Source organism: Coregonus clupeaformis, chromosome 19 (genome assembly GCF_020615455.1).
Source record: "Coregonus clupeaformis isolate EN_2021a chromosome 19, ASM2061545v1, whole genome shotgun sequence".
Classification (NCBI taxonomy): Eukaryota; Metazoa; Chordata; class Actinopteri; order Salmoniformes; family Salmonidae; genus Coregonus; species Coregonus clupeaformis.
In genome coordinates, this window is record NC_059210.1 from 12,523,802 (window position 1) to 12,549,767 (window position 25,966).

Here is a 25,966-nt window from a genome sequence, read left to right on the forward strand (position 1 = left end):
ATTCACTGTTTACATTTCCCTGACAGACGAACGGTGAGATGAGGACAACGCAGAACTACACAGACATTAGTGCACAGTATGGACCAAGTTTGATCTTTAATCTCGACAGGGAAAAAAAATACATTGCGTTGTGAAGCCATTTCATGGAGAAAAAATATTTACAAGTTTATCAAGAGGGGTCAAACCTCTACATAGATTGACAGCACATCAGTAAACAAAACAAAGAGACCAGCTTTAAGGAATTGAAGCACTTCTTACCAAAAAACAAGGTGTTCTGATATCCAAACTATTCAGATAGGCTAAATATATTTATAATATTTATAATATTTATACTTACAGAATACCTTAAATATACAACATCCACCATGTATTCTATAAACAAATATCATAAGTTATTTAGGCACACATTTTTTTTGGGGGGGGGGGGTTCAGTTTCAATGACATCCTTTCACTGTTTGCACTATATTGTACTTACACTAAAGAAATGTGGTCAGTATTGCATCATTGCCAACACGTATGTCATCCAAAGAGGCTGCGCTGCTATTAACTCTGGGCCAGAGGTGAGGTGATAATGTACACAGCCATTCTACAGCTGGACCTGAGGGGACAACTCTCAACTCGCATCTTCCAGAGACAGACAGACAAAAGGCCCAGTCCCAAACCGGGTCAATTCCATTTCAATTTGGTGATTCAGGAAGTAAACTGAAATTCCAACATTCCACGTTGCTTCCTGAGATTTTTTTTTTCTTCAAAGTTTACTTCCTGAATTGACTGAATTGAAATGGAATGAACCCCAAACCTGATCTTCACTTGTCCCTAGCCTAAGCCACTTGTCCCTAGCCTAAGCCACTTGTCCCTAGCCTAAGCCACTTGTCCCTAGCCTAAGCCACTTGTCCCTAGCCTAAGCCACTTGTCCCTAGCCTAAGCCACTGGTTGACCCCCCCTAGAAACTATAGTAGGCTTGGTGGAGTGTCCACCTTATTGCTTCCACCAATACTGTACTGTCTTGTCCACTAAGTGGAGTCAACAAGAGCTTCAGGACAGGGGGATGAGGGGGTCCATTTGGGACTGAACCAAGGAAGGACTGGGTGGGGAAGGCAAAAAGAGATAGTATGTACAGTTTACATTTTACACACCTTTTTAATCGTTTTTACAGCAAAAGGATAAAAGGACAACATGAAGGGCAGCAGCTACGATATCTACAAAGAATATACAGTAAGAGTACAAATATGCAGATGACGATTCCCATGACTTAACGCACGCAGAAGAGGAATTGGTTGACCAGCCAGTAGGGCAGAGGACCAGAAACAACACCCTATAAGTCTGACTCGGGCATGTCCGGCATGTCGGCCATCAAGTAACCAATACCGTAGCGGCCGTTGGGGGCGGAATCGGGAACCCCTCCGTTCTGCTTGCGGTAGATGCTGTTGCCGGGCATAGGCGAGGGCGACTTGGCATGGATGAGGCTGGCGTCGTCCTCCTCCTCGGGCCTGGCGATCTCCTGGATGATGCAGCCCTTCTTGTATGAGATGGTGGAGACGACGCCGGCGTTCTCGTCGATGATGTTGAAATAGCGGAGGAAGAAGACCACGGGCACGGGCATGATGGCCATTACCACCAGGGAGATGCAGACTGCCAGACCCCACGGAGGGTAGCTCAGGGATTTCTCACTGGCCTGGAGGGGGAGACAGAGGGAGGTTAGAGGTTACCACATTTACATTTACATTTTAGTCATTTAGCAGACGCTCTTATCCAGAGCCACTTACAGTTAGTGAGTGCATACATTTTTATTTTTTATACTGGAATCGAACCCACAACCCTGGCGTTGCAAATGCCTTGCTCTACCAACTGAGCTCCATCCCTGTAATACTACTACTGTAATGCTGTATACTACTACTACTGTAATGCTGTATACTACTACTACTGTAATGCTGTATACTACTACTACTGTTTATTATTGTAGCTCAGAGACTTCTCACTGGCCTGGAGGGGATGAAGAAGGTTTATCAAGGTTCTGACTAGAGGGAGTACAGCTACGACTGGAATGTTACAACCGGTCACCAAGGATACCAGACAGGTAAACACAGTGACACTGATACTGACACAAAAACCATGGGACAGCAAGTTGGCCTCGTGATAATAGGTTGCATCTTAAAACGAGTTTAAGTGTGAAGTCCTCTTGTCTTAAGTCTAAGGGCTCTATTCAATCCATATCGCGGAAGTTCAGCGTTACAACGTGATTGAAATTTAAAATCACTGTTCCCACGTTAGCGGAGACTGCATTCACGGTAAACTCCTGCATATGTCGGCTCAATAGGAAATTGCCTTTACATTTCTGATCTTGATAATCCAACAGTGGAGTATTGGTGAAGCTAACATGGCAAAGCGTATATCAAGTGTTCCTATTGGTGAAGCTAACATGGCAAAGCGTATATCGAGTGTTCCTATTGGTGAAGCTAACATGGCAAAGCGCTTATCAAGTGACTGCTCCTATTGGTGTAGCTAACATGACTGTTCCAGGTATATTACAAATCGGTGTGGATAAAGGAAAGGAGACAAGAAGAAGATGCCAGGTAGGAGTGGAATAAAATCTTGCACATCCCATTGACTGAAACAATAGTCCATTAAACTGAAATACTGTGTTTTGGCCTTTTTCCAGTTGCACCAAAGAGAGACCACAGTCGAGAGGCGACTCACTAGGTCCTTGATCCAGGCGCTGTAGCTGGGTGGGGTCATTCCCAGCTGGATCACACTGGAGCCCAGCAGCAGGATGAGCAGCAGGGGGGTCACGTACTTCCACATGTAGTAGTAGAACCGGAACGGAGTGAAGCCCAGCATGTCCTTCAGATCCTCAAAGAACCTGGGGAGGAGGAGGAGGAGGAGGAGGAGGAGGAGACGGGGACGGGATACCACCACAGGAGGTGAGAATACATAATGGTACACAGTTTAGACTGTGTTGACTTTGGCAATCACAGATTACTGCCATTCTGTATATGATTTGACATGTATTACACATACTTGTCAGTCCCATAGACCCAAGCAACAGCCACGTTCTCCAGGATGACCACTATGAGCAGAGGCAGTGTGGCGGAGTAGTCGTCAAACATGGCCACCCAGTAGTTCCCAGAGTGTTGGACGAACAGCAGGCCAATGAAGAAGGCCAGCAGACAGACGCCCACTGTTACAGGAGGGAGACAACATGGACATTATCAAACGGTGCAAGGGGGAGAAATGCCATCCTCGTTAACAGAATTCATGCACAATATTTGTCAACATGTTGCTGCACTAAATGTAACAATTATGAAACATTCTCTTTGGTGCCACACTCTGCATTAGAGTTAGTATTATGACATCATTATTGAGCCTGAAGCATTAGAGCAAAGAGCCATAATACATCATACACCTGGGTAATATTTAATTGACCAGTTACTATGGCAAACACACATCAAGAGCTCAGCTGAGGATGCATTGTGGGAAAGGTCTACCTCCACAAACTGACATATAGGCTCTTTCTGTTAAATTTTTCCTAAATACCTTGAATATTTTCTTCTCTGAAGAAAAAGGTCAGAGAGGGACCTTGGACCTTCTCCATTAAGATTGAGAAGGAGACAAGGAGATAGGAGGAATCACAGAAAGGTGAACTGAGAAATAATGAACCATATAATCCTTCATCCCCTCTCTCTGACTGACCTGTGAGGAACTCCTTGCGGACTTTGAAGGTGTCCACCAGGGGTGTGATGATGCCCTCGATGGTTCCGAACATGCTTCCCAGGCCCAGGTTAACCAGCATCAGGAAGAACATGACGGACCAGAAGGGAGACGCCGGGAAGTGGGTCATGGCCTCTGTAAAGGCGATGAAGGCCAGGCCTGTACCCTGCACTGCCTGAGGAGCAGGTGGAGGAGGATGGGGAGCAGGTGGAGGAGGACGGGGAGCAGGGGGAGGAGGACGGGGAGCAGGTGGAGGAGGACGGGGAGCAGGTGGAGGAGGACGGGGAGAAGGGGGAGGAGGACGGGGAGCAGGTGGAGGAGGACGGGGAGTAGGAGGAGGAGGACGGGGAGCAGGTGGAGGAGGACGGGGAGTAGGAGGAGGAGGACGGGGAGCAGGGGGAGGAGGACGGGGAGGAGGTGGAGGAGGATGGGGAGCAGGGGGAGGACGGGGAGAAGGGGGAGGAGGACGGGGAGTAGGAGGAGGAGGACGGGGAGCAGGGGGAGGAGGACGGGGAGTAGGAAGAGGAGGACGGGGAGCAGGGGGAGGACGGGGAGAAGGGGGAGGAAATACAAATCTCAAAGTGCATAGATAAGATCTAGAGATTGGTCTAACACAGTCTGTGAGAAACCGCATTCAGTAACACTTTACCGCACTGTTATGACACAAAAAAAATTCATTGGATAGTCGTAGCTAATCCTGGTTTGAGACATGATAGTGTAAAGTCAGTTGTCGTGATGACATCATATCTGACACCAGTTTTCATGACTGTTTGTGTTTTCTTCAAGTAGAATGCTACCTAAAAGTGATTATGATCATAAAAGATACAAAATTATGATATGATATCACCGTTATACATTCTATGAACCTCGTCACCCATTGTCTTACGTCAGATGTTTCGACGGCCGTCTGCACTGACCAAAACATTAGCATGATGTAGCTGTCGGAAGACAACGGCCCCTCACCTTGTTGAGCTCTTCCTCAATGCTGCAGGAGTCCAGGCCCAGATCCTGGTAATCCTTCTCCTTCACCCCTCTGATGATCTCAGTGATCTGTTGGTAGTCATCAGTGCTCAAAGTAGCACTTAAGTTGATGTGGTGGGGGATCAGATCACGGCTGATCTCGTTCCCCAGCAAACCCACTATCTTCTTAGTGTTCCTGAGAGATAGAAAATGAAATAAGATCAGATCAAAATGGATGCTTTATCATAGACTATGCTAATATCTTCTAGGCCTTATTGCTAATATCTTAAAGGCCATGAATGGGCAACTTTGATTGGGGTGGGGGTTACAATAAATCTGAAATCATCATGAGAGGCCGCAGTGGCTCGCCTGTCTGCATAACCACATCCATACTCACACATGCAGTCAGAGCCGGCCCTAGCCTTTTGGGGGCCCTAAGTGACATTTTGTTGGGGGGCTCCCCACCTTGCGAGCAAAATAATTTAGCGGCCCCCCTCTTGACAGCAGAGACATTTTTGCAATTTTATAACTAATTTTAAGCAATTCTACAGATTTTGCCATGGGGTGGAGAGAAATGTTTGCTGTTTTTAATATGACATCTGAGTGAGAGTGACTAACAAAATCAATGGAGGCCCCCGGTCGGTAATTCGACCATGATTACTACTAAGTTTAGATAGCTGGCTAGACTAACTTACCAATCTAAAACATGTTATCTTACATGGGCTAATTGAGTGACTGTCAGTGACTGACATAACAAGAGAGAAACTGCTAAACTGCTGATGCACATTTCTAAATTGCACCTTGTATATTGTACTATTCTAACTCTCAACAGTAAGTTGAGACCACAACTGAGTTCCTAAATTGATCCGTGGGCCTACAAAAGGGGGCCCGCTGATTACTGCCAGTTGCCCATCCCTGTTATAGACCTTATTGCTAACATCTTACTGGTCTTATTCAATGGCTCAGTGGGTCACAGTGTGACTCAAACTTCATGTCAGCATCAAACAGACGTTTTTTGTATAATAAATACATTTGAATTGATTGATTGACGACAGCTTAATTGCGTATCCATACTTACAGTGCGATACACTTGACGTTCATGATGTTGGCCTTGAAGCCGAGCACGGCGAACACCACCAGGGTGGCCAGCACAGAAGTGAAGAAGTTGATGAAGGAGACCAGCACCGCGTCGAAGTGGCAGTTGTTGTCCCGCTTGTTGTAGCTGGAGAAGGCTATGACGCCTCCGAAGCCCAGGCCCAGGGCGAAGAAGACCTGTGTGGCCGCCTCACGCCACACCTTGGCCTCCAGCATGATCTCCAACTGGAATGAAATAAATAAAGAATGGACATTTAGGTGAGGTGCTGACTAAAGGAAGCTCAACTAGAGTTGGTGGATACATTTTACCGACGTTTGGCTCTTTAGGACAACACTACGTTATTTATTTTACGAGAGTCTGTGTTTTTCTAGTAATGTACAAACCATTGTTTGGACCAGTGGAGCAGAGCAGTGGACATGTGAATCATGGTTGAGAGTTAACTCCATTTATCAAAACTATGGAAGATCAAACAAGGACACAACATACTGAGAGCATATCTATCATGCCACTGCCCTCAAATATCCTACAGTATCTTTGTGTGGTGATAGGCTTAACACAGTTAGAAGGCACACATTATGCAGCACACAATGAGCCCTGCTTTTGATGTCTCCCTCCCTGCACACAGGAGACGCAGCGTAGGCCTTTGAAGTAGGAAGATGTCAGCCGTGTGAGAATCAGCAGACACATGAGACTCTGTTGTGAAATGAACGGAACACGCCGCCGTGGATGTTACATAAAGCAGGGAGCGCCGAGCGGCTCCTGTTACCATGGTGAGAAGTCTGCCACCACAGCAGAGCCCAAATCAAATTATTCATTTTGCCTGAGTTGCCATTGGTCCACGGCAGCTGAGTAGCCAACCTATAATAGACTAGTGTATTTAAAAATATATATTTCTGGCACATTTTCATTCAACATGGCCTTCCTCTTTAGTAAACAATGTTGAGGACCACTGCTGTTGAATAGCTGACCTCCGGTAAAAAATATTTGTACATTTATGGCACATTTTCAGTCAATATCTTTTCCTTCCTGTTTCAGTAAAGGGAACAATGTAACATTGATCCACAACTGGATCAAACGAGCGTACTGGATCAAACGAGCGTACTGAATCAAACGAGTGCATTGGATCAAACAAGTGCATTGGATCAAACAAGTGCATTGGCTAACTCTCTGAAGAAGTCTGGGGCCCTGACTGTGCCTGGGTGTAGTGCAGTATGTTGGCTGTATGCAGCAGCATTGGGTTGACTGTGCCTTGGGTGTAGTGCAGTATGTTGGCTGTATGCAGCAGCATTGGGTTGACTGTGCCTTGGGTGTGAAGTTGGCACCATTACATTGACTGTATGTTGGGTGTAACTATAAAACAGCATTACTGTACCTTAGGGGTAAACATGTGTCGGATCCCGTCCACAGAGCCTTTCAGGAGCAGAGCCCGGACCAGGAAACAGATCAGCACCACGTAAGGGAACAACGAGCTGAAGTACATCACCTGTAAAACAACCACAACAGAAGAACAACCTTGTTGCAACTCGTACATTATAAAGTTAATGGCTGACTTGAGACTTTACTTATTGACAAGCCTGTCTCAGACCCAAAGTCTGGAGTTAATAACTATATAAACCTAAAGATAATGAGATAATTGCTGTGATCTGATGACTTCTGGGCTTTATCTAAGTGGATCTCTGAGGCTTCCTCTTCTGGGCTTTATCTAAATGGATCTCTGAGGCTTCCTCTTCTGGGCTTTATCTAAAGGGATCTCTGAGGCTTCCTCTTCTGGGCTTTACCTAAAGGGACCTATGAGGCTTCCTCTTCTGGGCATGGCTGGCCCTTAAATGTACACAGAGAGCTAACATTAATAACATGCATGTCAAACTCTCCTGGCTCCAAGTAGAGGAGAGCTTGACTGCATCACTACTTGTCTTTGTGAGAGGGATTGACATGTTGGAAGTACTGAGCTGTCTGTTCAAGTGACTAGTGCACAGCTCAGACACCCATGCATACCCCACAAGACATGCCACCAGGGGTCTCTTCACAGTCCCCAAGTCCAGAACAGACTATGGGAGGCGCACAGTACTACACAGAGCCATGACTACATGGAACTCAATTCCACATCAAGTAACTCATGCAAGCAGTAAAATTAGATTTAAAACACAGATAAAACTACACCTTATGGAACAATGCGGACTGTGAATAGACACACACACACGCACGCTAGCACACACACTCTACACACACGTACATTTTAATATTGTTGTATGGTGCTATTGTACATTTTGTGCTGTGGATATGTAGTGGTGTGGTGATGTTATGTTTTATTTAGTTTTTGTTCGTTTATTTTGTGATGTAAGTGCCTTAATGTGTTTGGAACCCAGGAAGAGTAGCTGCTGCCTTGGCAACAGCTAATGGGGATCCATAATAAATACAAGTCTCTGAGGCTACCTCTTCTGGGCTTTATCTAAAGGGATCTCTGAGGCTGCCTCTGTTGTCTCTTCCTGACCTGTGGGGGTGGCAGTAATCCACAGAGAAATCCACAGCCCTGCGGACCACAATACAGTGAGTGGAAGAATACAGAGGAAGAAGCAAATGACTGAAGTGAGTGATGCAATAGGAGGCCCTATCCCAGGGGAGGTCTACTCTACTGAACTGCTATGGGTGCTTTCAGGGCCAAGGATGCTGACCGGCCTCTGGGCTGGGGCCCACACAAGAGCTTTTGTCCCACTGTCCCACTAAGCTGACAGAGGGAGGGGCCTCCTTGCTTTGTGCTTGGTGATATACTGTATTATCTGGGAGGATACTAGGGGATTGTGGATTGAAGAGCGGGGTGGGCAGGGGGAGTAAGTTGAGTCACTCCATAGGCTCTGAGGCGTGGTTTAAGATTTAAGATGGTTCGGAGTTCAGTCATGAGCAGGGTTGGGTTCAGGGGTGGGCCTCTGCCTGCCTGGTGGCCTCTAAAGGGGAAACCAGGTAAAGAGCTTAACTGGAGGACCAGTTAGAGCTTAATCCTGCACTGGTCATACAGTTGTGAATGCCTTAGCTTAGACTAGATTTTGAAATGACACCACCGGAATGCCTAAGCTTAGACTAGGTGTTAAAATGACACCACCTGAATGCCTAAACTTAGACTAGGTGTTAAAATGACGCCACCTGAATGCCTGAGCTTAGACTAGGTGTTACAATGACGCCACCTGAATGCCTGAGCTTAGAATAGGTGTTAAAATGACGCCACCTGAAAGCCTAAGCTTATACTAGGTGTTAAAATGACATCACCTGAATGCCTAAGCTTAGACCTAGGTGTTAAAATGGAAAAGAGACATTGGTCTCAGCATTGACTCCCTGTCAAAATAAAGGTTAGTCATGGATCAGTCATGGAAATAAAAGTGCTGAAAACATGTTGACTAGCTGGAGAACAAGCTATAGGATGAAAAATATCGGAGTTTTGGCGCAGGTACAGCCGACTAACGCTACCTAGCAAAAATAAATACAAATAAAAATGTTTTTACAAATCGATACTTGGAGTGAAAGTATCGATATAATATCCTCCAAATTAATATTGCGATATGTACCTGATTGTCCCCCCCCCATCACTATCTATCATTACGGCAACTCAAACCTGTCATAATGGTGCTTTTACTTTGAGGCGTTCTTTTGTAGCTGCACATAATTTTCTGTCAACAATGCAAGCAAAAAGTAGATTTCGAGTGGAAAATGAATAAGCCATTTAATACCCAGCCATTTAGTCCCTGTTCACCACACAGTCAGCTAAATGTTTTTTTTCTCTCCCCCATTTCTATGTTTTGGTGAGTACACTCCTAACAATCATGCGAAAGAGCGCATATAACCATGGCAACCGGTCTGCTCCCCTCTCTCCCTCGGTCTTTCTTGCATCCTCATACCCACACACAGAAATGAAAAAGAAAATGTAGATCACAGTGGGGATATTCCTAGGAATAGGCTTTTGTAAACGAGGGGCGAGAGGGACATTCATATTATTTTGTGTGGCAAAGCTTCAAAGGTTCTCCTGCTCTGGCCCCTTCACCAGGAGGGGAAAGGAAAGCTCATAGCCATTTCCACTCTCTCTCCAACTTAAAAGGCCATCGAGACTGTTGTGGGGCCCAAGGAGGGCCTCACACTTGTTCATTGTTAAAGATGCAGTCCGGGATCTTAAAGGAGAAGTTTTCTTTTTTTTACAAACAAATCTCTATTTTTGACGTAAATGGCATGTTAAAGAAGGGTCCAGAATCATTCGGGACCCGACAGAGATCATTGCGGTGCGGTCAGCATTTTTCATGCTGCGGTTGGGAGCGGGCAGTCAGACAGACAACTTTGGGATAAAAATATTTTTGTTGTCCCGCAGATTATTTGGAAACGGTTGTCTTTCTGCTTTGCATGCGTTAGCCTTCCAATTGTATTAAAAACACATCTTTGTAGCATTATTCACACAGTCTAAGTAGCCTACCTCCTCTCACAGTTGGGTGTGTGAGATAAAGTACACTATAGGCCTATGTGCGGTCTCAATGAAATAGAGTAGGCTGCCTATGCATGGGTGGAGAATAAATTGGCAGTTATCTTTCCAAGGAAATTAAATTAAATATGATGACATTACTACAGTGTCTGTAAATAAATATTGATAATGAAAAGAAGTGGAGGGCGCTCAACCAACGTGAGTCGAGGTGGAACCAAAAAATGCAATCATCATTGAAAAGCAAAAGGCGCAACGCATGCATAGGCTACCATGGTGAGCAAGCGTTGTGCCTTTTCATTGTCAATACAAATTGATTACCCATTTATTTGTCTCTGCCTGCAAATCGTCCTCCTAAAAAGTAGGCTATATGCTATATGCAAAACGTAGCTCAAGAGAAAGTGCAAGTGTCCGCTCTCATCATTCGATGCTTCCGTTGCCATACGTGCGAGATCAGGTGCGTGTGTGGGCTCAATTAAATGGAGTAGCCTATATCCTATGCATGGACGAAGAAGCACGGGCAGTTATCTTTCCAAGGAAATGTACTTCCTAAATAGGATTTGGCTATATCTTACTACATTGCTTAGAAATAAATATTGATCACCCATATTTGTCTCCTTATGAAAATCGTCCCACTCCGAAAAGGTAGGCTATAAAACGTAGCTCAAGAGAAAGCGCAAGTCTCTCCAACTCTGCTCTCTTCAAACTACGGCTAGCCTATTGGCTGATATAGCCCAGTAATACAGATAGCCTATTGGCTGATATAGCCCAGTAATACAGATAGCCTATTGGCTGATATAGCCCAGTAATACAGATAGCCTATTGGCTGATATAGCCCAGTAATACATTTACATTTTAGTCATTTAGCAGACGCTCTTATCCAGAGCGACTTACAGTTAGTGAATACATTTTTTTTTTTTTTATACTGGCCCCCCATGGGAAACGAACCCACAACCCTGGCGTTGCAAACGCCATGCTCTATCAACTGAGCTACATCCCTGCCGGCCATTCCCTCCCCTACCCTGGACGACGCTGGGCCAATTGTGCGCCGCCCATGAGTCTCCCGGTCGCGGCCGGCTGCGACAGAGCCTGGATTCGAACCAGGATCTCTAGTAGCATTATTATTGTCCTACTGAAAGGTGAATTTGTCTCCCAGTGTCTGTTGGAAAACAGACTGAACCAGGTTTTCCTCTAGGATTTTGCCTGTGCTTAACTCCCTAGTCCTTGCCGATGACAAGCATACCCATAACATGATGCAGCCACCACCATGCTTGAAAATATGAAGTGGTCTCAGTGATGTGTTGTGTTGGATTTGCCCCAAACATAACGCTTTGTAATCAGAACATAAAATTAATTTCATATTTTATGCAGTTTTACTTTAGTGCCTTATTGCAGACAGGATGCATGTTTTGGAATATTTTTTATTCTGTTTACTCAGTTATTTAGGTAAGTACTGTATTGTGGAGTAACTACAATGTTGATCCATCCTCAGTTTTCTCCTATCACAGCCATTAAACTCTGTAACTGTTTTAAAGTCACCATTGGCCTCATGGTGAAATCCCTGAGCGGTTTCCTTCCTCTCCGGAAACTGAGTTAGGAAGGATGCCTGTATCTTTGTAGTGACTGGGTATATTGATACACCATCCAAAATGTAATTAATAACTTCACCATGCTCAAAGGGATATTCAATGTGTGCAAAGTTTTTTTTTTACCGATCTACCAATAAGTGCCCTTCTTTGAGAAGCATTGGACAACCTCCCTGGTCTTTGTGGTTTAAACTGTGTTTGAAATTCACTTCTCAACTGAGGGACCTTACAGATAATTGTATGTGTGGGGTACAGAGATGAGGTAGTCATTCAAAACTCATGTTAAACACACTAATATTGCACACAGAATGAGTCCATGCAACTTACTGGAAACAGTCAAGGGGTGTGAATACTTTCTGAAGCCACTGTAATTATGATGATTACAATAATTGGTTAGACCTCCACAGACAGGTTGTGGCAGATTGGGATAGTGCGTTTCCCTGCTGTCCTGCCAAATGTGTTATTTATTTTTATTTTTAATACATTAGCAAACATTTCTAAAAACATGTTTTTGCTTTGTCATTATGGGGCATTGTGAGTAGATTGATTAGAAAAAAATTAAAAATAACAACCACATCTGTCTGTTTGAGGCCAGGGAATCCATCTTGTTTTGTCTGTGTGTGTTATGGAGACTGTACAGTAGAGACGGGGGCTTGAATAGAACCAAGAAAACATAGGACAGCTGTTGGGATAAGACCAGGAAGAGGGACAATGGCTGGATCAAAAGGGAACGCCAAGCTCAGATAGCACAGGACAGGGCCATAGTCCTAAAAGACCAGAAATACTCTAAGAGGAGTAGAAACTGCCTTTGCTAAAATGCACAAGGAACGATAAAGACCCAATGGTACAGTGCCCATAATTGAACAGCCTCAGAGTCACACAGAGTTAGTGTCAGTCACTCAGACTCTGGTTTTTCCAACTTGAGGCAGGTTGAGAAAGACCTGACAGTGTCTCCTGACCTGCCAGCACCAGCCTGACACAGAACGAAGGGTTAATGCTAGCTAAACTCGATGGTGCTGTTAGCATCATGGAATATTCCAATGAGGATTACTGTAAAAAAAAAAAAATGCCCCACTTGTGATTTTCAATAAAATATATATTATATAATTCAAGGATTATGTTTAAAATGTCCATAAAAGTGTCGTTAATTTGTGTACATTTGACTGTTTCAAAAATGTTTTGTTCAAAACTAGCTGTTCAGTAGTGCTGAGCGATTAGTGCTTTTTGAAGTCGGTTCGGGTTCGATTATAAAAAATGAATCATGGTTTTCGATTTCGGTTTTGATAAACATTTTTAGACATTAAATGCACTATGCATTATGTAGGTTGAATCCTGTAACAACACTGAATAAAACAATTAATAAAAGTCCCATGATGGTAGCGACTTCCCATTGCTGCTTATCACTTATTAACCATCATTTATTCACATTATTTTACTTTAATAAAATGTTTTATTTGATAACTTTATTTAATTCCAAGTCATCATCTCATCCCTATAGCGCTGCTGCCTATGCTGTCTGACAAAATCACTATTTTAGTAGTAAATAAGGTATACTTTTATGACTGCTGAATACCAACTATCAATCACTTAGATCCTGTATTTTCAGGCTCGCTAAGCAACTGCTTTCTATCCCTCTCAATAGTGCGATCTCTCTTCTCCCAGTCTCCGTGTCTGCTCTGCATAGACCGGACAAGTTTAAACGGGCGCAAAATGGATTATGGTCATTGCCGCATTTTCTGCGCTAAACTATGTAGAATATTGGCCTGTTGGAATCTACAACTCCCTACTACATCGTACAGTTCATAGTTCTGATGTATCTCTACAGAAACTGCACATCGAGCTCACAGAAAAAATACTAACTAAATGGAATTCAAGTAATTGAACCGATGTCGGTCAATTAGTTGTTTTATAAACCCCAAAATAACCTATATTTTGGTTAATCGCTCAGCACTACTGCTCGGTTACCTACTGCTCTGCCATCAACAGCTCCGGGCATTCAGCCTGCTGCCCAGCGCTTGGATTGCTTTGCCAACTATTACATTGCTTGCTATTGGGGAGGACTGCAGCAATGAGATTGCAGGATTTCATCACATGATTTTCACTGCACAAAGTAAATGGACCTTTCCTGGGGTGTTGTAATGAAGGTCCAGGTCTTCTGGGCCTGCTCTATCAGGTACTGAACAGTTGGCGCTAAAGAGCAAATTGCAATGTGTAACTTGTAAATAACTTGTAAATAAAAATAATCATTACAGTCATTGGGCGCCTGGGACCTGAACCAGACATCCACATCCATTAACAGTCGAAGGACAGAGGGATACAGTAGCTACAAACTTCTCGCGATCATGGTAGGGCAAAAAAAAACATGTCTCTGTGCCCAATTTTGACAATAGCTACCAGCAAGCTAGCATTCCGGTAGCTAGCTTGCTAGCTCTCATGCCAATCAAGTCTAACTAAAGTTACTGGCGAGCTCATGACGCTTCTGACGTTATGCTAGTTAGCTATCCCAGTTAGATCATTTATTTTCACTTGCTGCATCTGTGCTCGTTGTGTGCTTGTGTCACCAATGCACTTGGGAGCTGGCTGCGCGCTGCTCGTTCAAAAAATATAACTTTTGGTAATCAAAACAGTGGCAGCAGTGGTGATTCTGTTTTTACATGCAAAAGTGAAATAGGTCTATTTATGCTGTTGTTCAAATGCACAGATCACTTTATATATCTCCCCCCGCCTCCCTGGGTATTCAGCCAATTGGCGGCTGCCACTGCCAGGTATACAGTAACTATCTAGCATGCTCTGTCTCACACAAACTATTTTTCTCTCTTACTTGCAGACTCTTATTAGGTCAATTTCCCATCTTATTTCTCTCTCTCTCTCTCTCTCACTCTCACTCTCACTCTCACTCTTACACTCACTCACTCACTCACCTTCCCAGAGGACTGGATGCCCTTGATCATGGCGAGGCAGACCATGGACCAGGCGGCCAGCAGACAGATGGTCATCCTCCAGTTGAGGCCTCCGCTCTCAGAGATGGAATCCGAGATGTTCAGAGCCTCACGGTACCAGTAGTAGGTGGTGGCCGAGCTCTTCTCACACTCAGGCACCACGTCTGGAGGTAGGAGGGACAACATGGAGGGTGTTACTGATGAAACAGGTGCAGAACACCTGGAGTTGAGTTTATGTGGTCACCTCACTCGTTAGAGCTCACTTTATAATGGATTACTGTGAATCTACAGTATGGCTAACGGCTTACTGTATCGCTTTCACTGGGTGGTAAATGCACCACGACTTTATTGCATGCTTTTTATGAACTTGTATGCTAGTTATTCAGAGACACTCAGTAGGGTAGTTATTGCCTCTTGTGTGGTGAAGGTGTGAGCATGGGTGTGAGCATGGGTGTGTGTTTGCCTTACACGTAGTGCTTTTGTTCTTGACCAGGGGACACTCGTGCCATGGCAGAGGCTGCTGGAAGGACTGGGAGAAATAGAATAGACTCCACCCGATGATCACATTGTAGTAGAGGGCCACAAAGAAACACACCTGCAGTACACAAACAAGTTAGTGTTTAAAACACACAATCTAAATCATCACTACCTTATAAACACACATCGATATGATGCTTATTATAAATACATTTGTCTTAATGGGTTTTCCAGCAATCCTAACAGAGAAAGCCAAGGCGACACACTAGTCCAACAAAATCCGTTTAACATGGTACCACCTGTCAAAGGACTACATTTAAACCATCCTCAACCAGCACGTGTTATCATGGTCGACAGTGTTATCGTGGTCAGCAGTGTTATCGTGGTCGGCAGTGTTATCGTGGTCGGCAGTGTTATCATTGTTGGCAGTGTTATCATGGTTGACACGTGCTGCCAGTTAGTTCACAGAAAGGTGTTGGTGACACGTGACCTATTCAGTACCCAGAATTCCCTCTGCTCTCCACTGCGTGGCGGCCATTAAGAAACAGAGACCGGAACACAATGACTCATGAAATGAGTTTATACTGGCTGAGATGACATGGAGAAGACAGTTACTCTTTAAAAGGCAGCTTGTCTTGTCATTTCTCAATTCATTACCATAGAAAGATGCTAAGGGTAGATGGGTTTAAAGAAAATGGAGCAAAATGTGTGCGTGTTTGCATGTGAAGCAGAAAGAAACAGTCCTGTTTACGTGTCTGCTTTCCCCTTTATTCTAAGGAAGTGTGTACAGTGCCCATGTAAAGGACGTCACGCTGCATGCTTAGCGAGTACCACTTCCTCCTGAGTCGACTCGAACCCAGGACCGCTGCTTTGCTAGCACACGTGACCGCCCTCACGAAGCGTCCTACCAGTCGGCGCCACGCGAAAAGCTAGCTATTCTCTGGCGCAAGTGGGGACGTCAGACTGAGGAGTAAGTGGGGACACGTCAGACTGAGGAATACGTTTTCACACACAGTCTTGGTAGCAGTGCATCTGACTTCACTCACCACACAGCTGGCGAAACCGATGCCCCCCAGGCGAGGGCTGATGTAGTTCCACACCCCGATGCTGCCCCTGCGGATCCGCTGCCCCACCGACAGCTCCAGGAAGAATAGGGGGATGCCAATCACAATCAGCAGAATGAGGTAGGGAACCAGGTACGCCCCTGCGAAGAAGGACAAACACACACTGGGTCAGAACTATGTCACACACAAACATACACACACATGAGCATGATGCGAACACACACGCCCGTATGCACGCAGCCACACACACACACACACACACCCACACACCATGTAGTGACTGCACACCACACCAGTTCCGCCTCTCTCTCTCTCTCTCTCTCTCTCTCTCAAGTCATCTCCCTCATCATGGTGTGTTGTGCCACATAAGTATTTTGATCTGGAAAGATACTCAGGTCTCAGATGATCCAAATTGATCTGTGGCTACTGGAATCCACATCAGGATGATGACATTCTTTATATGCTTTACAGACAGCTTCAGGGAGAATGACTAAGAAACAGCCCATAATAGCACAGGTCTGTAAACAGGGTCTGTCTGCGTCTGTTACTCTCAGGGACTGCAACTGGTAGACAAATGGTACAGGAGAAAGATTACAAAAACCTTTCTTCACAGGAAATGGTGGTTGTGTCTTTACTGCTAGAGCCACATTGCCAGTAACTGAAAGAGATTAATACAATCTATAGCCAGTACAAGATTTGCATAAAAACCTAACCTCTAAGCCTTTATATGTTTTGCTTTTCACAAATATTCTGTTATTCTGGCAGCTCTAAAGTCACTGATGGTGAATGAGAAATGAGGATATCACATTTGTCAATAAGCGACAGTTTCAAAACAACGTTTGCTTTTGACTGGCTTGACTTTTGGGAAAACAGAAGAAAAGTACTGCAATCACTTTCTTCCCGAACTTGTAATCAACCACTCCATTTCTTGTTAACAAACTATAGTTTTGGCAGACACAAGTAATTTTTCAAACAATTGTTTACAGACAGATTATTTCACTTATAATTCACTGTATCACAATTCCAGTGGGTCAGAAGTTTACGCACACTACATTGACTGTGCCTTTTAAACAGCTTGGGAAATTCCAGAAAATTATGTCATGGCTTTAGAAGCTTCTGATAGGCTAATTGACATAATTTTAGTCAATTGGAGGTGTACCTGTGGATGTATTTCAAGGCCTACCTTCAAACTCAGTGCCTCTTTGCTTGACATTATGGGAAAATCAAAATAAATCAGCCAAGACCTCAGAAATGTTTTTGTAGACCTCCAAAAGTCTGGTTCATTCTTGGGAGCAATTTCCAAACGCCTGAAGGTACCACGTTCATCTGTACAAACAATAGTACACAAGTATAAACACCATGGGACCACGCAGCCGTCATACCGCTCACGAAGGAGACGCGTTCTCTCTCCTAGAGATGAACGTACTTTGGTGGGGGTGCTTTGCTGCAGGAGGGACTGGTGCACTTCACAAAATAGATGGCATCATGAGGAAGGAAGCAACATCTCAAGACATCAGTCAGGAAGTTAAAGCTTGGTCGCAAATGGGTCTTCCAAATGGACAATGACCCCAAGCATACTTCCAAAGTTGTGGCAAAATGGCTTAAGGACAACAAAGTCAAGGTACTGGAGTGGCCATCACAAAGCCCTGACCTCAATCCTATAGAAAATGTGTGGGCAGAACTGAAAAAGCGTGTGCGAGCAAGGAAGCCTACAAACCTGACTCAGTTACACCAGCTTTGTCAGGAGGAATGGGCCAAAATTCACCCAATTTATTGTGGGAAGCTTGTGGAAGGCTACCCGAAACGTTTGACCCAAGTTAAACAATTGAAAGGCAATGCTACCAAATACTAATTAAGTGTGTGTAAACTTCTGACCCACTGGGAATGTGATGAAATAAATAAAAGCTGAAATAAATCATTCTCTCTACTATTATTCTGACATTTCACATTCTAAAATAAAGTGGTGATCCGAACTGACCTAAAACAGGGAATTTTTACTAGGATTAAATGTCAGGAATTGTGAAAAACTGAGTTGAAATGTATTTGGCTAAGGTGTATGTAAACTTCCGACTTCAACTGTAGATAGATACAGTGGGGAGAACAAGTATTTGATACACTGCCGATTTTGCAGGTTTTCCTACTTACAAAGCATGTAGATGTCTGTAATTTTTATCATAGGTACACTTCAACTGTGAGAGACGGAATCTAAAACAAAAATCCAGAAAATCACATTGTATGATTTTTAAGTAATTACATTTGCATTTTATTGCATGACATAAGTATTTGATCACCTACCAACCAGTAAGAATTCCGGCTCTCACAGACCTGTTAGTTTTTCTTTAAGAAGCACTCCTGTTCTCCACTCATTACCTGTATTAACTGCACCTGTTTGAACTCGTTACCTGTATAAAAGACACCTGTCCACACACTCAATCAAACATACTCCAACCTCTCCACAATGGCCAAGACCAGAGAGCTGTGTAAGGACATCAGGGATAAAATTGTAGACCTGCACAAGGCTGGGATGGGCTACAGGACAATAGGCAAGCAGCTTGGTGAGAAGGCAACAACTGTTGGTGCAATTATTAGAAAATGGAAGAAGTTCAAGATGACGGTCAATCACCCTTGGTCTGGGGCTCCATGCAAGATCTCACCTTGTGGGGCATCAATGATCATGATGAAGGTGAGGGATCAGCCCAGAACTACACGGCAGGACCTGGTCAATGACCTGAAGAGAGCTGGGACCACAGTCTCAAAGAAAACCATTAGTAACACACTACGCCGTAATGGATTAAAATCCTGCAGCGCACGCAAGGTCCCCCTGCTCAAGCCAGCGCATGTCCAGGCCCGTCTGAAGTTTGCCAATGACCATCTGGATGATCCAGAGGAGGATTGGGAGAAGGTCATGTGGTCTTATGAGACAAAAATAGAGCTTTTTGGTCTAAACTCCACTCGCCGTGTTTGGAGGAAGAAGAAGGATGAGTACAACCCCAAGAACACCATCCCAACCGTGAAGCATGGAGGTGGAAACATCATTCTTTGGGGATGCTTTTCTGCAAAGGGGACAGGACGACTGCACCGTATTGAGGGGAGGATGGATGGGGCCATGTATCGCGAGATCTTGACCAACAACCTCCTTCCCTCAGTAAGAGCATTGAAGATGGGTCGTGGCTGGGTCTTCCAGCATGACAACGACCCGAAACACACAGCCAGGGAAACTAAGGAGTGGCTCCGTAAGACCGTAAGAAGCATCTCAAGGTCCTGGAGTGGCCTAGCCAGTCTCCAGACCTGAACCCAATAGAACATCTTTGGAGGGAGCTGAAAGTCCGTATTGCCCAGCGACAGCCCCGAAACCTGAAGGATCTGGAGAAGGTCTGTATGGAGGAGTGGGCCAAAATCCCTGCTGCAGTGTGTGCAAATCTGGTCAAGACCTACGGGAAACGTATGATCTCTGTAATTGCAAACAAAGGTTTCTGTACCAAATATTAAAGCAGATATATTCTGCTTTTCTGATGTATCAAATACTTATGTCATGCAATAAAATGCAAATGTAATTACTTAAAAATCATACAATGTGATTTTCTGGATTTTTGTTTTAGATTCCGTCTCTCACAGTTGAAGTGTACCTATGATAAAAATCACAGACCTCTACATGCTTTGTAAGTAGGAAAACCTGCAAAATCGGCAGTGTATCAAATACTTGTTCTCCCCACTGTAGGTAGACTTGACATTTTAATCTACACTGAACAACAATTTAAACGCAACATGCAACAATTTCAAAGATTTTACTGAGTTACAGTTCTTATAAGGAAATCAGTCAATTGAAATAAATTCATTAGGCCCTAATCTATGGATTTCACATGACTGGGAAAACAGATATGCATCTGTTGGTCACAGATACCTTAAAAAGAGGAAAACCAGTCAGTATCTGGTGTGACCACCATTTGCCTCATGCAGCGTGACACATCTCCTTTTGCATAGAGTTGATCAGGCTGTTGATTGTGGCCTGTGGAATGTTGTCCCACTCCTCTTCAATGGCTGTGTGAAGTTGCTGGATATTGGCGGGAACTGGAACACGCTGTCGTACACGTCGATCCAGAGCATCCCAAATATGCTCAATGTCTGGTGAGTATGCAGGCCATGGAAGAACTGGGACATTTTCAGCTTCCAAGAATTGTGTACAGATCCTTGTGACATGAGGCCGTGCATTATCATGCTGAAACATGAGGTGATGGCGACGGATTAATGGCACGACAATGGGCACGGTATCTCTGTGCATTCAAATTGCCATCGATAAAAAATGCAATTGTGTTCGTTGTCCATAGCTTATGCCTGCCCATACCATAAACCCGCTGCCACCATGGGGCGCTCTGTTCACAACGTTGACATCAGCAAACCGCTTGTCCACACGACGCCATATATACGCTGTCTGCCATCTGCCCGGTACAGTTGAAACCGGGATTCATCCGTGAAGAGCACACTTCTCCAGTTGGCCAGTGGCCATCGAAGGTGAGCATTTGCTCACTGAAGTCAGTTATGACGCCAAACTGCAGTCAGGTCAAGACCCTGGTGAGGACGACGAGCACGCAGATGAGCTTCCCTGAGACGGTTTCTGACAGTTTTTGCAGAAATTCTTCGGTTGTGCAAACCCACAGTTTCATCAGCTGTCCAGGTGGCTGTTCTCAGACGATTCCGCAGGGGAAGAAGCCAGATGTGGAGGTCCTGGGCTGGCGTGGTTATACATGGTCTGCGGTTGTGAGGTTGAACGTATTGCCAAATTCTCTAAAACGGCGTTGGAGGCAGCTTATGGTAGAGAAATGAACATAAATTATCTGGCAACAACTCTGGTGGACATTCATGCAGTCAGCATGCCAATTGCACGTTCCCTCAAAACTTGAGACATCTGTGGCATTGTGTTGTGTGACAAAACTGCAAATTTTACAGTTGCCTTTTATTGTCCCCAGCACAAGGTGCACCTGTGTAATGATCATGCTGTTTAATCAGCTTCTTGATATAACACACCTGTCAGGTGGATGGATTATCTTGGCAAAGGAGAAATGCTCACTAACAGGGATATAAACAAATTTGTGCACAACATTTGAGATAAATAAGCTTTTTGTGCGTATGGAAATTTCTAGGATATTTTATTTCAGCTCATGAAACATGGACCAACACTTTACATGTCGCGTTTATATTTTTGTTCAGTATAAATACAGCAGAAGCCAGCAGGGTGGCCACTTAAACAGACCTGGAAAACATGAGATGGACTATACACACACACACACACGCATACAGACAGAAACCATTCACATATACATTGAGTGTACAAAACATTAATATTGAGTTGCACCCCCCTTTTACTATCTGAACAGCCTTGATTCGTCGGGGGCATGGACTCTACAGGGTCTCGAAAGCATTCCACAGGGATGCTGGCCCATGTTCACTCCAATGCTTCCCAAAGTTATGTCAGGTTGGCTGGATGTCATTTGGGTGGTGGACCATTCATGATACACACGGGAAACTGTTGAGGGTGAAAAACCCAGCAGCGTTGCAGTTCAAAGGCACTTAAATATTTTCTCTTGCCCATTCACCCTCTTTATGGCACACATACACAATCCATGTCTTAATTGTCTCAATTCTTAAAAATCCTTCTATATCCTATCTCCACCCCTTCATCTACACTGATTGAAGTGGAGTTAACAAGTGACATCAATAAGGGATCATAGCTTTCACCTGGATTCACCTGGTCAGTCTAGGTCATGGAAAGAGCAGGTGTTCCTAATATGTTGTACACTCAGTGTACATACACATTACACACACACACACACACACACACACGCTACTCTGCTCTTTATTATCTATCCTGATGCCTAGTCACTTGACCCTGCCTTCATGTAAATACAGTAGCTACCTGAAATACCTCGTTCCTCTGCACATTGATCTAGTACTACTGCTCCCTGTACATAGCTCCATTCTTGTGTATTTTAGTCCTCTTCTTGTGTTATTATTTTAAACTCTGCATCGTTGGGAAGGGCTCATAAGCAAGCGGTAAAGTCTACACCAGTTGTGTTCGGTGTATGTGACAAATAAAATATACATTTGATTTGATTTGCTCGTTCTGATATGTTTAGATTTGTTTTTTTTTCTGGATTATGTGTGTATTTATTTATTTATTGCTAGGTATTACTGCCCTGTTGGAGTTAGAAACACAAGCATTTCTCTGCACCTGTGATAACATCTGCAAATCTGTGTACATGACCAATAAACTTTGATTTGATTTGTCATTGGTTGTTGCTGTGTGGTTAAAATAACGGTAATTGATGGGGTGTTGCTGGTATTGTGTGCTGTTATTGTTGCTTGTTGTAGCGTGGTTATCATTGTGTTATTTGCTGGTTGTTACTAGGTTATTGAAAGAGGAGAGACGGAGATAGACTCAGACAGTCATGTGACCACTGTGATGTTGATCTTGAGAGCTTGGATCACCAAGGTCACAGAGCAAAGTCTGGTTTTGACAGACGAGCACCACAACACAACAGGAGGTTCACACACTTAACATCCATACACATACACATACACACACACACACACACACACACACACACACCACACGATGGGGCAGGCTAACCTCCCCAAATCCTAACCATAAGGGCAGGCGACTTCTATACCCTAACCAATAAGCACAACAGCTACTCACCCCCTCCGTTCTTCTGACACAGGTAGGGGAATCTCCAGACATTGCCCAGGCCTACAGAGAAGCCCACCTGGGCTAGGATGTATTGCAGCTTGCTGTTCCAGGCTGGTCTCGCTGCATCATCCTCTGCGTCCGAGCCTCCGTCCTCCACGTCCACATCTCCGTTAAGGTTAAGCTCCTCCCCTTCCCCATCACCTCCGCCGCCACCAGCGATCAGCGAGCTCTTCTTGAAGGAATCATCACATGTGTCCTCGTTGGATAGCAGGTCTCTGACAGACTCTGTGACATCGTCGTCAAGCTCTCTCTTGACGGCCTTGCTGTTTTTGGGCATTTGATAAAGCAGACAAGGGCGTGGGGCAGAATGTCTTTGGGCTGGTAGCGGGAGAGGGCAGTTCAGTTCTGGTAGTTCTGAGGGCTTAAAGGTGGACTGCCGGATAAAGAGTCTGTCTTGGAGGTGTGTGATGGAGGGTTGAGAAAGGGTTGTTTATTTCTTCATTATCACCAAATGCTTAGGGAAGGAAAGAAAAATAAACGATTTAGGGTACTGTATTCATATTCAAAATTCAATATTCATTATTTCAGGGCAAACAGAGTGGGGGTGTCATAACTATTAGATGTTGACACAGGACCCCTTTTATGAAAATTAGGCTACAACATTGAACTTTTCTTCGTTATCAGCGAATGCTGAAAGGAAAGTAAACAAAACCCTAGGGTACAATATCCATAATTCCAGTAACGGCAGAATGAGAGTTGGTGATACCACTACTCTCTGATGCTCATAGAGATAATTGTGGTTTTTGTATTTACTGAGAGAAAAAGAACAGAAGAGAAAAAGAGAGAGAGAGGAAGGAAGGAAGGAAGATGTGAGTGTCTGTCTGAGTGTGTAAACAAAAAAAGTTTCCGTTCTCTATTTCAAGGAAACCACATAGGCCAAATGTTATACTGTACGCTCTGTGATCACACTTGAACTGAATAGAATCACTCCTAATCTCTTTCATCAGTCAGAAATGGTACAGTCTGGATGGTGTCCAACCTCGTGTGCACGCTTGTTAGAAAACTTGCCATGGGCAGTTGTTGAGGATAAACGATATAATGATAACATACATTAAGTAGTATTTTTTGTATTCCTGTTTTTTATTTTAAAAAATAATTTATTTAAAAATATATTTTGGTCACAAGGAAATCATATGACAAATGTGACCAAAATCTATGGATGCCATTGTCTATTGATTGGTTACTTTTACGCATGACCAAAACATTGAAAGGACTTTTGCTATCTATAGAGACGATTAGGTATCCGCGCGCCTAAATAATTGACGCAGAGCACGAGGCAATTTGCATACGAACCCAAACACTAGCCTCGCAGCTCAACGTGAGAGCAGAGAAAACCTACAAACAAAAACATGTATTAAAAAAAGACCCAGAATATAGCCCTAAATGTATTAGTATAATAGGTGTAATGTGATTACAATTCGGCCCATAGTTTTTAAAATCCACATTGTGCGTAAAATAAGACCAAAATGATACAATGTTACCATGGTTCAGACTGTAGCAGCCTATTGCCTTTCACCGACCAGTGGTTTAAGTGATTAATATATTTCCTTTGGCCACTTCCAGATTAGCCTCGTTTTTAAAGCATGGGCGTAATTTCATCAGCAAATGAACGTAAATGGTAGGCCTAATACTCTGAAGATGTTACATTCCTTTTAGGGTGCAGCTGGAATAGTCTGTTGCTATAGCACACAGAAAGATAAAACCTACCATTTACAACAACAAAAAAAGCATGATTAAATGCAGAAATGCAGAAATGCAGAAAAATCAATGGATAATATCTGGCGCCATGTGGGCTATTGTGTATTCAAGAGACAATTTGTTCTAGGAATGAACATCAATTAATTCCTCCCTCCCCGACCAGCCCATCTCTCCTCTCCTTGACATCCAAGTGGGGTATTTCATCATACACTCCCTGGCCACATCATGCGCACTGCCACCCTATTCAGCCCAACACATATATTCCTTTTAAATGAAATCTACCTTTAGTCGTCTTCTGTAAGATGGGGATTTTGGTCCTTTTCGGAATGATGCGTATCAAGGAATGAAATTGTGACAGAAGCACATGCACGGGGCAGACATCATCACTTGTAGCCTATTGCGTATATGGTGCTGTATCGCTGCTGTCGCGTTGTATGAAACAGACAGAAGCGCTTCGCCTCTTCTAGGAGTTAGAAATACATTCAGCGCGGTAATAGGGGTGCTTGGTTTCTTTCTTTATAAATGTTTGATCCAAATTCCCATTCATTTTTGCTGAATTTATCCCTCTGTATATTACGGATTATTTATGATGGTATAATTATATTCAATACAATGGTGAATGCGCAGGATAAGCTAAATAATTGTTTTACAATTTTCCTGATCCTGATCCCCCTATTTGCACTTGGTATGTTCTACTACTACTAACCCCTTTATTAGCTCCTTCACCAGAAGGGGGGTATATGTGGGTAAAATGGGCCTGTACCGTAGCCTATCTATTAGGACCGACTTGTGATTGTCCTACTATACCTACAACTTGTAATTAGGTACACTACCAGTTAAAAGTTTGGACACACCTACTCATTCAAGGGTTTTTCTTTATTTTTACTATTTTTTATATTGTATAATAATAATAGTGAAGACATCAAAACAATGAAATAACATATATGGAATAGTAACCAAAAAAGTGTTCAACAAATCAAAATATATTTTATATTTGAGATTCTTCAAATAGCCACCCTTTGCCTTGATGACAGATTTGCACACTATTGGCATTCTCTCAACCAGCTTCATGAGGTAGTCACCTGGAATGCATTTCAATTAACAGGTGTGCCTTCCTAAAAGTTAATTTGTGGAACTTATTTCCTTCTTAATGTGTTTGAGCCAATCAGTTGTGTTGTGACAAGGTAGGGGGGTATACAGAAGATAGCCCTATTTGGTAAAAGACCAAGTCCATATTATG

General features: G+C 43.8%; 1 protein-coding gene across 1 annotated transcript; it reads right to left on the reverse strand.

Annotated features, from left to right (window-relative positions):
• Window positions 1–747: 747 nt before the first annotated feature.
• Window positions 748–25,156, reverse strand: LOC121531661 (sodium-dependent neutral amino acid transporter B(0)AT2). The gene is made up of 12 exons (XM_041837021.2): window positions 25,009–25,156; window positions 22,978–23,482; window positions 16,266–16,423; window positions 15,211–15,337; window positions 14,725–14,906; window positions 7,137–7,247; window positions 5,747–5,988; window positions 4,672–4,864; window positions 3,691–3,883; window positions 3,019–3,178; window positions 2,698–2,860; window positions 748–1,675 (listed from the first exon to the last, which is right to left on the reverse strand). Exons 2-12 carry the CDS (start codon window positions 23,303–23,305, stop codon window positions 1,316–1,318), a joined length of 2,217 nt encoding a protein of 738 aa, XP_041692955.1. The 5' UTR covers window positions 23,306–23,482; window positions 25,009–25,156; the 3' UTR covers window positions 748–1,315.
• Window positions 25,157–25,966: the final 810 nt, after the last annotated feature.

What these genes read in the sequence shown, in the direction of transcription:
- LOC121531661 (XM_041837021.2), bottom strand. Translation starts at nt 23,305, where the DNA reads ATGCCCAAAAACAGCAAGGCCGTCAAGAGAGAGCTTGACGACGATGTC. An exon ending in TTGAGGAAGAGCTCAACAAG is followed by an intron (nt 3,884 to 4,671) that starts GTGAGGGGCCGT and finishes CCTGCTCCTCAG; the next exon opens with GCAGTGCAGGGTACAGGCCT. An exon ending in GCGCCTGGATCAAGGACCTA is followed by an intron (nt 1,676 to 2,697) that starts GTGAGTCGCCTC and finishes CTCCCCCTCCAG; the next exon opens with GCCAGTGAGAAATCCCTGAG.